The 13,453-nt window shown below is 42.0% G+C and overlaps 1 protein-coding gene across 14 annotated transcripts in view; it reads left to right on the top strand.

The window, feature by feature from the left end:
- The window catches only part of CADPS (calcium dependent secretion activator), a 487,588-nt gene that overhangs the window by 114,875 nt on the left and 359,260 nt on the right, over window positions 1–13,453 (top strand). For all 14 annotated transcript variants that reach the window (XM_033210318.1, XM_033210317.1, XM_033210316.1 and 11 more), the window contains exon 3: window positions 11,849–12,181. In XM_033210318.1, the coding sequence (XP_033066209.1) occupies window positions 11,849–12,181 (333 nt within the window). The remainder of the gene's footprint in view (window positions 1–11,848; window positions 12,182–13,453) is intronic.

Genomic DNA, 13,453 nt, shown 5'->3' with positions numbered 1-13,453 from the left:
AATCGTCACCACTAGACCTCAGAAGTTTATCAGTAAAATGGATTTGTATTTCTGCAAATATTTTTAAATTTTATAATTGTTCTTTCTTAGTGTGCATATTGGCTATTATTTGTACATGATTATGAAATGGACATGCCAAACCTTCATATTGGCAATGCTTTCCTCATATGCATATTTTCAAATATGATTATTTGGTCACTGAGTGACATTTTATTTTATATTGATCTGTTTTAATGTGAACCAGGTAAATTCTCTCCGTGTTTGGAATCCTATGCCCCAAATGTCTGATGCGTTGTAAAGGCTAGATGACAACCATTAGAGCCCAGCTCCTAAGCACTGAAAGCTTATGATATCCTGCTATATACAATTCACAGTAATAATGATAAACCTTAAGCTAGGTATAAGGAAAACCTAACAAAATCTGATTTTCCCCCAGGATTGTTTCACTGATTTCCTTCCTTCCTTCTTTCCTTTATTTATTAGATAGAAAATTATCTCAAAACAAAAATGTTGATGTGCCTACTTTGCTAGTGCTCTAAGCACGTACTTAGTCTCCCCATCTGATTCAGCCCACAACAGATGCTTTCAATATGTTAATTGATTGAAGCCTCCGTAGAGGCAAAATCCTGATTTGGCAAATCTCTTCTTCCCACTTGCTAAAGCACTTGACTCCTTCCTTCATGGAGAGAGTAAGACTGCAATTAGATCTTGTGAAAATATTATTGATTGGTTTGCTAATTAGCGTTTAATAGTAAATAATCTTCGTGATGTTTCCTGGGACCAACCACAGACTCCTTTTACACACCATTTTCTTCATGAAATTTTATTTGGATCTATTTTAGAAGTCAAATTTGTTTTTATAGTTGTCCAAATTTAAATCTTTAAAAATTTTACAAGTATCATTCATTATCACCAATGACTGTCAAACTTGCTGCTTTATCTGATGTGGTACAATTTTTTGGTTGAATTTCATGGGGAGTAGAAATGAGACTTGGAATCACAGTGATATATGATAGTGAATAACTTGAATATATTTAACAAAAGTTTTGTTTAGAAACTGCCTGGGGATGAAATTAATTTTCCCTCTTTGTTCAAGTTCTGGAAGCCAGTGGGAGAGTAATGGTAGAAGCCTTGTCAGACCAAGCAGACCCCTATCAATAGTTCTCCTAGTTAGAGTCATTCACCAGAGTTTATAAATTTATAGATTGCGAATCTTAATTAGAAAGCTCATTTGACTAATGGCATAAATTAAAAGAAAATGTCATTTCCCTCTATTAATTAAATGTGAAAATTAATAGTCATCAACGTGCTAATGAGTCTCTGGAAGTTACCATTACATCTATAGTGATCCCAATGTTTTCCTCTATAGTAGCTAATTTATTTGAAATAGTTTCTGTTTTTGTCTGGTAAGAATACAGGCATTGAGAAATTACTCAATATTTAATGTTAGCATTTGAGTAACATAAGAAAGGATGTGGGGTATTAATGATCTAACTGCTGTCTTCATTAGTGCTTTGGAGAGCCTTAGATTCACTTTTCCAGGGAAGTCTAATCCTCTGAAGTGAAACTTCTCTATCAGGAGCTCAGGGTTAACACTTTACTTAGGGGCTCTCCAAGTTGATTACACCTTCCTTTCTCCTTTCCCCTTCATTCTTGGGCTACGGAGAAGCTGGTGTCTCTTCCTCTACCCAACTCTGGGTTCCAATTGCTTCTCCGTTGGCCTCTGTCTTAGAACTCTTTGGATTATAAGTGACTAATACCTAGGTCATACTGGATAACCCTAAAAAGACATTTATTTCCTCAAGTAACTTAAAAGTCCACGTGTAGGCCTGGATTCAGCCATGGCTGGATCCAGAGGCTCCAAAGTTACCAGCGGGATGGGTATCTTCCCTACACCTCTCCACTGTGCTCATCCCTGTGTTGACTTCCTTCTTGGTCAGCTTCTCTCCATGTGGAAGACCTTAGCAGCCCCAGGGCACATCCTACCAGTTCAGCAACTCCAGGAGCAAAGAGAACACCCCTACTGAGCTCCCTAGCAAAGACCTGGGGTGACTTAGTTGGACTGACATGGATCATTTGTCCCTTCTTGAATCAATCACAGTGGATAGGGGTGAAATAGACTGGGAGGATAAAGCTTAGGACAGCCACCATCTCTGGCACCTGAGTACAGGCTCAGCCCCAGGGGAACCATTTTCAGGAAGAATGTAATGGTTTCTTAATAAAACATTAGGCTGCTTTTTACCAAAACAGGGGGAATATATGCTCAGCAGACAAAACCAACAGATATCCTCCTTCCAAATTCTCTCTCTTTCACATACACACACACTCCACCCTATAATGCCACAACTTCACATTCCAGTTTACCAACAGCAATGACATTAAAAAATAGTGTAACAGCAGTAATCTCAAATTGTTCTAGGATTTCTGTACTTTAAAAAGTCAGTTTTTGATATCGGTCTTGTTTTGCTAAGGCAGTATATTCATTACTTGGTATGCACAGAGCATTAGTTCCAGGACTTCTCAAATACAAAATCCTCAGATGCTCAAGTCCCTGATATAAAATAGCATAGTATTTGCATATAACCTATGCACATCCTCCCATATGCTTTTTTTTGTTTTGTTTTGTTTTTCTGAGTTAGGGTTCCTTCTGTCACCCAGGCTGGAGTGCAGTCATATAATCACAGCTCACTGCAGCCTCAACCTCCTGGGCTAAAATGATCCTCCCTCCTCAGCCTCCCATATAGTTGGACTACAGGTGCATGCCACCATGCCAGACTAATTTTTCTATTTTTTGTAGAGAGAGGGTTTTACTATGTTGCCCATGCTGGTCTTCACCTCCTGGGCTCAAGTAATTCTCCCACCTCAGCCTCCCGAGTAGCCAGGACTATAGGTGCATGCCATCGTGCCAGACTAATTTTTATATTTTTTTTGTAGAGAGAGGGTTTCGCTATATTAACCAGGCTGGTTTTGAACTCCTGGGCTCAAGTAATCCACTTGCATTGGCTTCCCAAAATGCTGGGATTACAGGCATGAGCCACCACACCTGGCCTTCTCCCTTATACGTTAAATCGTCTCTAGATAACTCATAAAACCTAATACAATGTAAATGCTATGTAAATTGTTGTCATACTATATCGGTTTTATTTGTATTACTTTTTATTGTTATTTCTTATTTTTGATATTTTGGATCTGTAGTTGGTTGAATGCATGAACGTGGAATCTGCAGATACAGAGGACCAAGTGCTATAATGATCTCTCAGCATGCTAGAGTAGTAAAGATCATCTTTTAAAAAATGAAAGGAGAGAGGAGGTGCTATTCCTTTTCCATCTGTGCCCATCCAGCCCAGTCTGAGCAAAGCTAGTCACCATTAACAGCAAGTTGGTGAGGCCTGGGCCGTGAGTGGGGATGGGAGAAAGGACACCAAGGTCCCTATGGCTCTCAAGAGCACACAGGTTTATTTTTGTCCTTTCCTGATGGCCCTGATTGTCAGAGCACATCAAGCAGGACAGCAGATTAATCCATTAATCTCTTCAATTCTGGCTTTCAGGGCCAAGAGCTGGGGGCTGGGGTGGGTGCTCTGAGATCTGGCCCAGCAATTCTCTCTCACACCCCTGTTCCTGAGATATGGCATCGGAGAGCCATTTCTCTGTGTTCCCCACACCTTTTCTAACTATTTTTAAGACAAATGTCCAAAATACAAGCCCTCCCTCTCTCCCTCCGTCTCCTCACACTCACCTCCTTGTGCTCACCTTCTCACCTCCCTGCTTGATTTTAATTTCTTCACATGCTGGTCCTGGCATCAGAGAAAATAGGTGGATGAAAAAGTTTTACAAAACTCAGATTCTTCCTGGAAGTGAACATAGGGGTGTTTGCAAGAAAGTGGGAGTGTCAAATGTGGCAGAAGACATAAAAATTCATTTCAGGACACTGCATCTGATGTCTGAACTTCAGCCAGTGAAGCTGCTATGATTGAGCTTTGTTTGGGGTGTGTGAATGTTGTTTTGTTTGGTTGTTAGTTTTTTGTTTGTTTTGTTTTGTTTTTGTTTTTGTTTTTTAATAAATGCCTAGTTCACTTTTGTCAAACTAGCTTTGAACGTTGCAACAGACCGAATTCTTTAGTTGCTAGCAACAGAAACTAACTGTGGTTAAATTCAGCCCTAATCATCACGATCATCATCCTAACAACTTCAGAAGCAACAACAACAACAGTAGTTTGCTGTTGTTGCTGGTATTGTTGTTATCAGAAGAAACAGCTAAGCTTCAGAAAAGAAGGAAACCAGAGCAGTTTAACTTCAGGAAGCCAGACAGTAAGATATAACAGACACTTCATCATTGGGATAAATCTACTCCAGCCCAATCCATTCTCATGCCAACCCACTCAGAATGTGAACTCAAGAAGTAGCAGTCTTACTGACCAAGCTCAAATTCCAACCCATCACTTGGCTAAAGAAGGACAAAGTCCTACAATTGACAATTCCACTGCAACTATGTGCAATGGGAAAGGGGTTCTTGGAAGAAAGACTGAGGTACTATTATCAGAAGAGGAAGAACAGTTGGCAGGCAAAAACTGCAGCTTTCTTCTATGCAAGAAGATATTTCGTTTAGTTCTTATGGTCGAACGTTTTTATTTAAGAGGAGTATAAATCAGGTCACACTGGCTATTTTTCTAAAATGAAACAGTATATTTTCTAATAAGTAGAATGGCTACAACTACTCCGTGGTACCTGAGATACCATGATAAACAGGTACATCCCTAGAGGAAGAGCCACTACCCACTCTAAAGCATTGATTCTTGTAGGGAAAGCCCAGCAAGGAGGAGGCAGGAGGCGGAAGGCAGAGTGATTAAAAGGATGAGTTTAGTGTCCAAGGCCAGGTGCAGTTCACATCTGTAATCCCAGTACTTTGCGAGGCTGAGGTGGGAGGATCACTTGGGGCCAGAGGTTCAAGGCTGCAGTGAGCTACACCACTGCACTCCAGCATGGGTGACAGAATGAGACCCTCTCTAAATAAATTAAAAATAAAAATTGTGCCCGACAGAGGTGGATTGAGTTCTAGTCCTATTACACACTGACTGTGGTACCTCAGCCAAGTCTGAGCCTTAGTTGCTTCATCTGTAATAGGGCCTTCCTTGCCTAATTGCTCTCAAGACTAAATATATATACCTGGACAGTTCCATTATTAATATATTGAGGTTAAAACATATTAATATATTAAGGTTAGAAACGAGCATAGTGGTATGGTGTCCATATGCTGCATAGAAATAGAAGAAGATAGTTGAAAGTTGATAGAATCAATTCACTCCCTGGGCATGGAGGAAGGGAGGTGCAAGATGGAGCAAGGAAGAAGGATATAGAAAAGAGAAAGGAAAGTACTTTTGCTCCTAACCTAGCACCACCCACCACAAGGTCATGGTCCTAGATCTGCTTCTGAAACTTTGCCGAGAATCCTTTACTTTCTGGTGAAGAATATTTTTAAGACTTGAAGATACATTTTATTTTAGAAATGAAAATGCACCTTGCCTCAAAGAAGGTAAAATTTGTATTTTTCCAGGTAGAAAAGGTGTGTTTCGAATGACTGTGAAAGTAAAACATGCCCACTATAAAAATAAAACAGACAATGTAGAAAAATCTCTGCATTTACATGGTTAAAAAATACTTACAATCCCATCATCCTAGATAACCACAATTAAACTTTGGTTTATATCTTTCCAGGTACTTTTAATGTATCTATGCATGTCAAGATAACTATTTGGCTTGCATATTAAGGTGGGAAATTACCACAAACTATTAAGAACCCACTTCTTGGCCGGGCGCGGTGGCTCAACCCTGTAATCCCAGCACTTTGGGAGGCCGAGACGGGCGGATCACGAGGTCAGGAGATCGAGACCATCCTGGCTAACATGGTGAAACCCTGTCTGTACTAAAAACAACAAAAAACTAGCTGGGCGAGGTGGCGGCACCTGTAGTCCCAGCTACTCGGGAAGCTGAGGCAGGAGAATGGCGTGAACCCGGGAGGCGGAGCTTGCAGTGAGCTGAGATCCGGCCACAGCACTCCAGCCTGGGTGACAGAGCGAGACTCCGTCCCAAAAAAAAAAAAAGAACCCACTTCTTTTATTTAACACAGTTGTTTTCAATCTCCTTCCTACCTTTACAAAGGTCACACAAATGACATACTCTCATCAGTAAACTGTCTTATTTCCTATGGTATTCGAAATCCAGATCCATGCTCCTATCCTCCAATTCCACCTCACCCCTGCCATTGGAAGACTCTGGTCCATGATAACCATATATCACGGACATCTTTGGATGCTAATGAAAATATATGTATCTTTTTTCATGGCTGCATGATATTCCATTTAAAAATAACAGCTAACTTGTATTACGTTTAGCCTGTCGTAGGCAACAGGCTAACCAACTGGCAGGCATAATATCACTGAATCAGGATTCAGGGCTCACCAAAATTCTATGAAGGAAGGTTTTTATAACCCCCATTTTAAAGGTGAGGAAATTTAAGCCCAGGGAGATTAAATAACTTGCTCAAGTGGCAAAGCTAGCAAGCCACAGAGCCAGGATTTGAACCCAGGTGTTCTAATTCCGGGGCCCATCCTCCTAACCATGATGTCTACCCCTTTCATTATTTATGTGTCCATTTGTTAATAGCAACGAGGTTTGTGTTTCTTGTAAATATTATTTACTCCAACATCTAGGTGTTTTTCTTATTTATGTTGAAAGGATATGCTTTTTCAGAGCAGGAATGAATCTGCCCTGGCTTCTCAGCCTATCAGCAAGCAAATGGGAGCTAGGCCAACCTCATGCGTAATGTGAACAATCACTAAGTACTGATGTGTTTGTGTGTTTCTAAAATGACCTTGAGGTTGTTTGGCTCTGGTGATGGAGGGAAGGACTGAAGGATGAGGTCGGGTTGCTGAATTGACTGGCCTTCACAATTCCATATTTATTTGTTTATCTTCCATCTCTCATTATGACCTGTCTGGAAGTTGGCAGAAAAGCAGGGAGGATTTATGGATGTGCCCAAATAGAACTGGGCTTGGGGTTAAAGTCTCTTGTGGCAGCCACTAAAAAGCAAAAACAGAAACAAACACGGATACAAAATACAGACAGAGCTCCCAGCACAACTGAGTTTGAACAGTTGTTTTAGAGACACACAGGCACATCAGTATTTAGTGTTTGTATTCATTATAGGGTGAGCCTGGCCCAGGCCCCACTTCCTCTTCGACAGACTGAGAAACCAAGACAGATGATGTGCCTGGAAAAATAGTTTCCTGCTTCCACCTTCTCTCCTCATGGCTGTCTTGTCTCCGTTGGGCAATTCATCTTCACTGTCTCCCCAATCTTTGGCCTCCTTCCTCCATGTTCTTGTCATTCCACTCATCTCTCCTCTTTCTAGGATCTGGCAGTTGTATCTTAACACAGGACAGATAGATCCCTCCACTTTTCAAAGTCTTCTCAGTTTGATCCTCATCAAAGAAGAAAGGCTGGATTCCTGTATTGTTTACCATGAAGGAGAGGGAGATTGGTGGAGGTTAGGTGACTTGTCTTCCACTGGTAATTCAGAAGTATTACTGAGAAGCTACTATGTCCAAAGGAAGGGGCTATGTGAAGCAGATGCTATGTCCAGGATTCAGGGTTCACCTGATATAGTTCAGCTGTGTCCCCACCCAAATCTCATCTTGAATTGTAGCTCCCATAATTCCCACGTGTCATGGAGGAGACATGTCTCCCACGTGTCACCAGTGAGAGGTAACTGAATCATTGGAGCAGGTCTTTCCCATGCTGTTCTCATGATAGTGAATAAGTCTGAAGAGAGCTGATGGTTTTATGAAGGGGAGTTCCCATGCACATGCTCTCTTGCCTGCTGCCATGCCATGTAAGACGTACCTTTGCTTCTCCCTTGACTTCCACCATGATTGTGAGGCCTCCCCAGCCATGTGGAACTGTGAATCCATTAAATCTCTTTCCTTCACAGATTACCCAGTCTTGGATATGTCTTTATTAGCAGCGTGAGAACAGACTAATACATCACTCAACCAGTTACACCAGCTGGGACCCAAGTGCCAACATCTTTATTTCTTACCCCTTGTTATCAGGTCTCATGGAAAATCTAACTTAAGTCTCTTGTTTTAAGAGACCAATATACCGATTTCCACTTGACCTTCTCACCCCAATCCAGGCATAGTCTCACTCCATATTTTTCCTGCTAGAGGAGTCTGCTTTGCTCGTATAGTTCATTCACTCATTCCGCAAGTATTTACTGAGCACCAGCTACGTGCCAGGCACTGTCTCAGGCACTAAGAAGTAACAGAAACAATGACAACCCTGCCTCCTGGAAGATCAGATATTTACCAAACAGTCACAAAAACAGTGGCAGATGGCCGCTCTGGAAGGGCTTTGGGAGAAAAGAATCTGGGGCTGAGAGCTTATAATTGAGGCACATTTCGGGTTTGTGGGATACTGCTGTGCATAGATGTAGAGGAGAGTATAGCTTCACTGGTGATTGAATGTTTTCACGTCACCCCTTATGTTTATTAGCGCTGACAATAAAGGCTTAACCCCATAGTGTCCCCACTGCCATCACACTTACCTCTTCTCCTACAACCACCTCTCAACTGGCCTCCCTGCCTATTATCTTGGCTCCCTTCAGTCTGTTTTCCACATTAAAGCCAAAGAATGTGAACTGGTTTGTGCTGTGTCCCAGTTTAAAACTTTCAATCGCTTTCCAGTGCCCTTAAAATGAAAACCAACAACCCTAATCCCCTCCTCCTCCTGAATACCTCCTCTTCCTCAATGCCTCCCTAGGCTCTCTGGCCCCTCCCTGCCCATCTCACATCTATCACCCCCAGCCCTCATTGCCACAGCCACATTGACTCCTCCTTATTTCCTCAGGCACTTGGGGTCTTCACATGTATTTTTCCTTCTCTCTAAAATAACTTACAGTTCCCCATTCACCTATCCATCTTTCACACATCATCTCAAAGGTGTTTTCTTTCAGGAAGGCTTTCTTGACCACATATTAGAATAGATTCCTAGCTATAGGTTCCTGTGGACCCTTGTCTTGAGAGCACTTTTTCCAGATCATAATCATATTTGCATGGCATTATTAGGATTATGTCAGTTGGACTCCATGAGAGCTAAATCTGTGTCTTCCTCACCATTGTATTCCTGACACCTGGTCCAGTGTCTTCCACCTAGGGAGTAACCAAAGAAAGGATGAATGGCTTCATGGAGAAGTTTATAATCATTATAGTTAAAAGGATAGCCCCAAATCTTATAGTTCAACTCCTTTGGCGTATGGACAAGAAATTAGAGAATCAGGCCAGGCATGGTGGCTCACACCTGTAATCTCAGCACTTTGGGAAGCCGAGGCAGGTGGATCACTTGAGGTTGGGAGTTCGAGACCAGCCTGGCCTACATAGAGAAACCCCATCTCTACTACTAAAAATAATAATAATAATACAAAAATTAGCTGGGGGTGGTGGCAGATGCCTGTAATCCCATCTACTTGGGAGGTTGAGGCAGAAGAATCACTTGAATCCAGGAGGCGGATGTTGCAGTGAGCCAAGATCGCACCACTGTACTTCAGCCTGGACAACAAAGTGGCACTCTGTCTAAAAAAACAAAAAAAGAAAGAAAGAAATTAGAGAATCAGAGAGGGGAGATGATTTACTCAAGGTCGCACAGCAAGTTAGAGGCAGAGATGGCCTGAGATCATGATTTACAGCTTCTGCCACAATGTTCCATTGCCTCTCCAGAGACTTCCTCCACTATCCTAAAAATACTGGTGTTTGAGATCCCTAATGTGTTGGTTAGATGAAGAAACCATCCCCATTAAGTGTTACAGGTTTTCAGGTGAATTATTTAGCTCATTAAGACTCATAAGGCCTGAGGATTCATTTGAAACTTTTTTGTCTATAATTAATTTTCAAATTAACTCTAAGGTCTCATCTGAGGACCAGTTCCCACTCACAGGGGGGCAGGCCATGGCCTCTACCCTGTGAGGCAAACCCTCAGCCCTCCTTTCTAAATTAGTTCATTAAAGTCAACAATAAACTGGAGCCTTTTTTAAAAAAAACATTTCTCCACCCCAGAAAAGCTTTGCAATGAAGCATGAGGCAATGATATGCCCCCAGGCAATGCTGTCTCATGGCCAACAAGTGCATTTCCTGAAATCTGACAGGGGAATGAACGTTTGCTCTGCCTCTTGAAGGATATTTATGCACCTTCTCAAGTGTGACCAGGACACAGCTCAAACGTGTCAGATGCTTCCTCTCCATGAATACGAAGTGGCGGCTTCACTGCCTTGTATTACACCCCAGAACCATGTAGCTCATGTAAGCTTCCGAATGGTGGGCAGTGGAGCGAAAGTAAGACATTCTTAATAGAAAGCTTGGTCCCAGGACTCAACCAGGCAGCACCAGCAGACCAACCAGGGATTTTCCACCAGGCGAAAGAGGTTTTCATCAAGCAGGAGAACCCTGCAGGAAGGAAGGTAACAACGGTGAAGTAAAAAGACTATCCATTGGTAGTTAGACAATTTGAGTTACCAAAAGAAAGTGCCTTCCCCTCTCTGAAGTCTCAGTTTTTCATCTACAAAATAAACTTAACATAACACCTATGTTCACTGTTAATTCACTTTTAAAGTGTCAAGTGCTGAAGACATTCTAGGACCTGAAGACATTGCAAGGAACAAGGACACATTCCTTGCCCAAGTAGAGTTTACATTTCAGGAAGGAAGATAGATAATTAAATATATGTTTACCTGATACTTGTATACTTCCAATTAAAAGTGTCATTGAAGGGATACAAGGAGATACAAATAGCAGTTAATGTTTAACGCTATGTGCCGGATATCATGCCAGGCATTTACATATAATAATAATAGCAACAAGTGTAATATGGGCCAGGCACTATTTTGTGTGTGTTTTACATGTTAACACATTTGATCCTCATTTAAAAATATGTACTGGCCTTGGCAACACAGCAAGACCCTGTTTCTACAAAAAGTTTTAAAAATTGTCAAGGCATAGTGGCACACACTTACAGTCCCAGCTACTTGGAGGCTGAAGCAAGAGGATGGCTTGAGCCCAGGAGTTTGAGGTTGCAGTGCATCATAATCACCACTGAAGTCTGACTTAGATGACAGAGCAAAGTCCTGCCTCTATTTAAAATAAAAAATTAAATGCTGGGTGCATTGATTCACGCCTGTAATCCCAGCACTTTAGGAGGCCAAGGTGGATGGGTTGCTTGAGCCCAGAAGTTTGAGACCAACCTGGGCAACATGGCATGCACCTGTAGTCCCAGCTAATCAGAAGGCTGAGGCTAGAGGTCACTTGAGCCTGGGAGGCGGAGGTTGCAGTGAGTTGTGATTATGTCACTGTACTCCAGCCTAGGTGACAGAGCAAGACTCTCTCAAAAAGAAATTGAACATTAAATAAATACTCTTATCCCCATTTTATAAATGAGAACACTGAGGTACAAAAAGGTTAACTTGCCCAAAGTCACACAGCCACTAAGGGGCAAGACCTATGCAGCCTGGGCAGAGGTCTGTATGCTATGTGCTGCCTCTCATGATAGTATCATCTCATTTAACCCTTGCAACAACCTGGTAAGTACCAATGTTATTCTTGTCTTATAGATGTGGACACAGAAGCAGAATGTGTAAGTAACTAGTCTGAGTTTGCACAGCCAGGAGGTGGTAGGGCAAGACGAGACCCACAGTGGTTCCTCCTGGGATGCACGTGAGGTGGGCTGGCCCAGTGTCCAGCCCCAGGAAACTGGTCCCTCTGTGGCCAGCTCTCTTACTGTCTTTCCTGTCCCTGTTCTTGCTCAGGTGTTCCTGAAGAGTGACCGTGTGGCCCGCATGGTGCAGAGTGGAGGCTGTTCTGCCAACGACTCCCGGGAGGTCTTCAAGAAGCACATTGAGAAGAGGGTGCGTAGCCTGCCTGAGATTGACGGCCTCAGCAAGGAGACTGTGCTGAGCTCCTGGATGGCCAAATTTGATGCCATCTACCGTGGAGAAGAGGACCCCCGGAAGCAGCAGGCCCGGATGACAGCCAGTGCAGCCTCCGAGCTGATTCTGAGCAAGGAACAACTCTATGAGATGTTCCAGAACATTCTTGGGATCAAGAAGTTCGAACATCAGCTCCTGTACAATGCCTGCCAGGTAAGGCGTTTCTCACCTGGGCCCAGAGCTGTGGGTAAGCAGAGCTGCATTCCAACTTCTATGAGATGCTTCTTGATTTTTTTTAATGGATTAAAAGTTATATTTTATTACTGTACTGGTAAAAAGTTGAATACAATTCAGGCTACATTATATTCATGCTTTTCTTCTTATTAAAAAAAAAAAAAATTGTGAGCTCCTAAAAGTCTCAGGGGCCCTAGGCACTGAGCTCATTGTGTCTAATGGGTAAGTTGGCCCTGTGAGTAAGGTCTGGTTTCCATGTGTCAAAAGTGCTAAAAATCAATTTTTAAAAAAATATGGTTCTGCCTTTGGTGTTTGCCAGTTGAAGGGCTTGTGCTTCCTCAGGTGGGAAGACAACTGAACTTAGCACCTGCCTGTCAAGAGTAATTTTTTAAAATGAGAAATTTGCACAAGGCCTGATACCTGTATATTAGTCACATCATGAATTTCTGAGTGGTTCTGATGGTGAGAGCTGAGGCTTTGCTTGGGTCCACCCCAAAATGGGTCTGTATTTCCTCTAGATGGAGGACCAGGGAAGTGAGGTATCTCATATCTTGATATCCTACCTAATCTTAGCATTATATTCATTTATTCAACAAATATTTATTATGTGCCTATTTCGCAGTCTGAAATTCTTACTGGGTGTCTCTTAGGAGCAGTTTAAAAATGTACATTCCCATCCCCTAGCCCTAGAGTTTCTCATTCTGCAGCCTCAGAGCATGGCCCAGGAATCTGCATTTTAAACAAGGGCCTTCCTTCCTGGCAATTATGTTGCCCTTCCCCTTCAAAGAACTATCAGAGAGATTCATCTTTGCCTTGTTTGCTAATATTCCCAGTGTATAAAATCTTGGCACATAGTGAATGCTCAGTAAATGTTTATCGAATTAATAAATGGATAATGGAAAATTATTTTAACTAGTAGTTAGGGTCTTGTCAACTATGATATATCACCTAGAACTTTCTGGATGCTTTAGTAAGAGTCTGTTTAGCATTTCATAATACAACACATGCATCACATTCAAAGATATTGGTGGTATCTACTTTCATGTCATCCAACTTTAATTGAAAACATTGATTACAAATCTGGAGATGAAAGGTTTCTGTGAGGGGTCAAAAAGTATTTTGAAATTTCAAATATCAATATAAAATTAAATTTAATCACTTTTATTTAAAATGTAACTGCATCCCACCACGTAGCAGTTTTAGAATGGGATAAGCAGGTGGCGTCAGCCTCCACCACCACTATCACCTCCA

The sequence above is a fragment of the Trachypithecus francoisi genome, unplaced genomic scaffold, assembly GCF_009764315.1.
Source record: "Trachypithecus francoisi isolate TF-2019V2 unplaced genomic scaffold, Tfra_2.0 Lachesis_group0, whole genome shotgun sequence".
Taxonomy (NCBI): domain Eukaryota; kingdom Metazoa; phylum Chordata; class Mammalia; order Primates; family Cercopithecidae; genus Trachypithecus; species Trachypithecus francoisi.
This window is presented reverse-complemented; position numbering and strand designations above follow the sequence as displayed.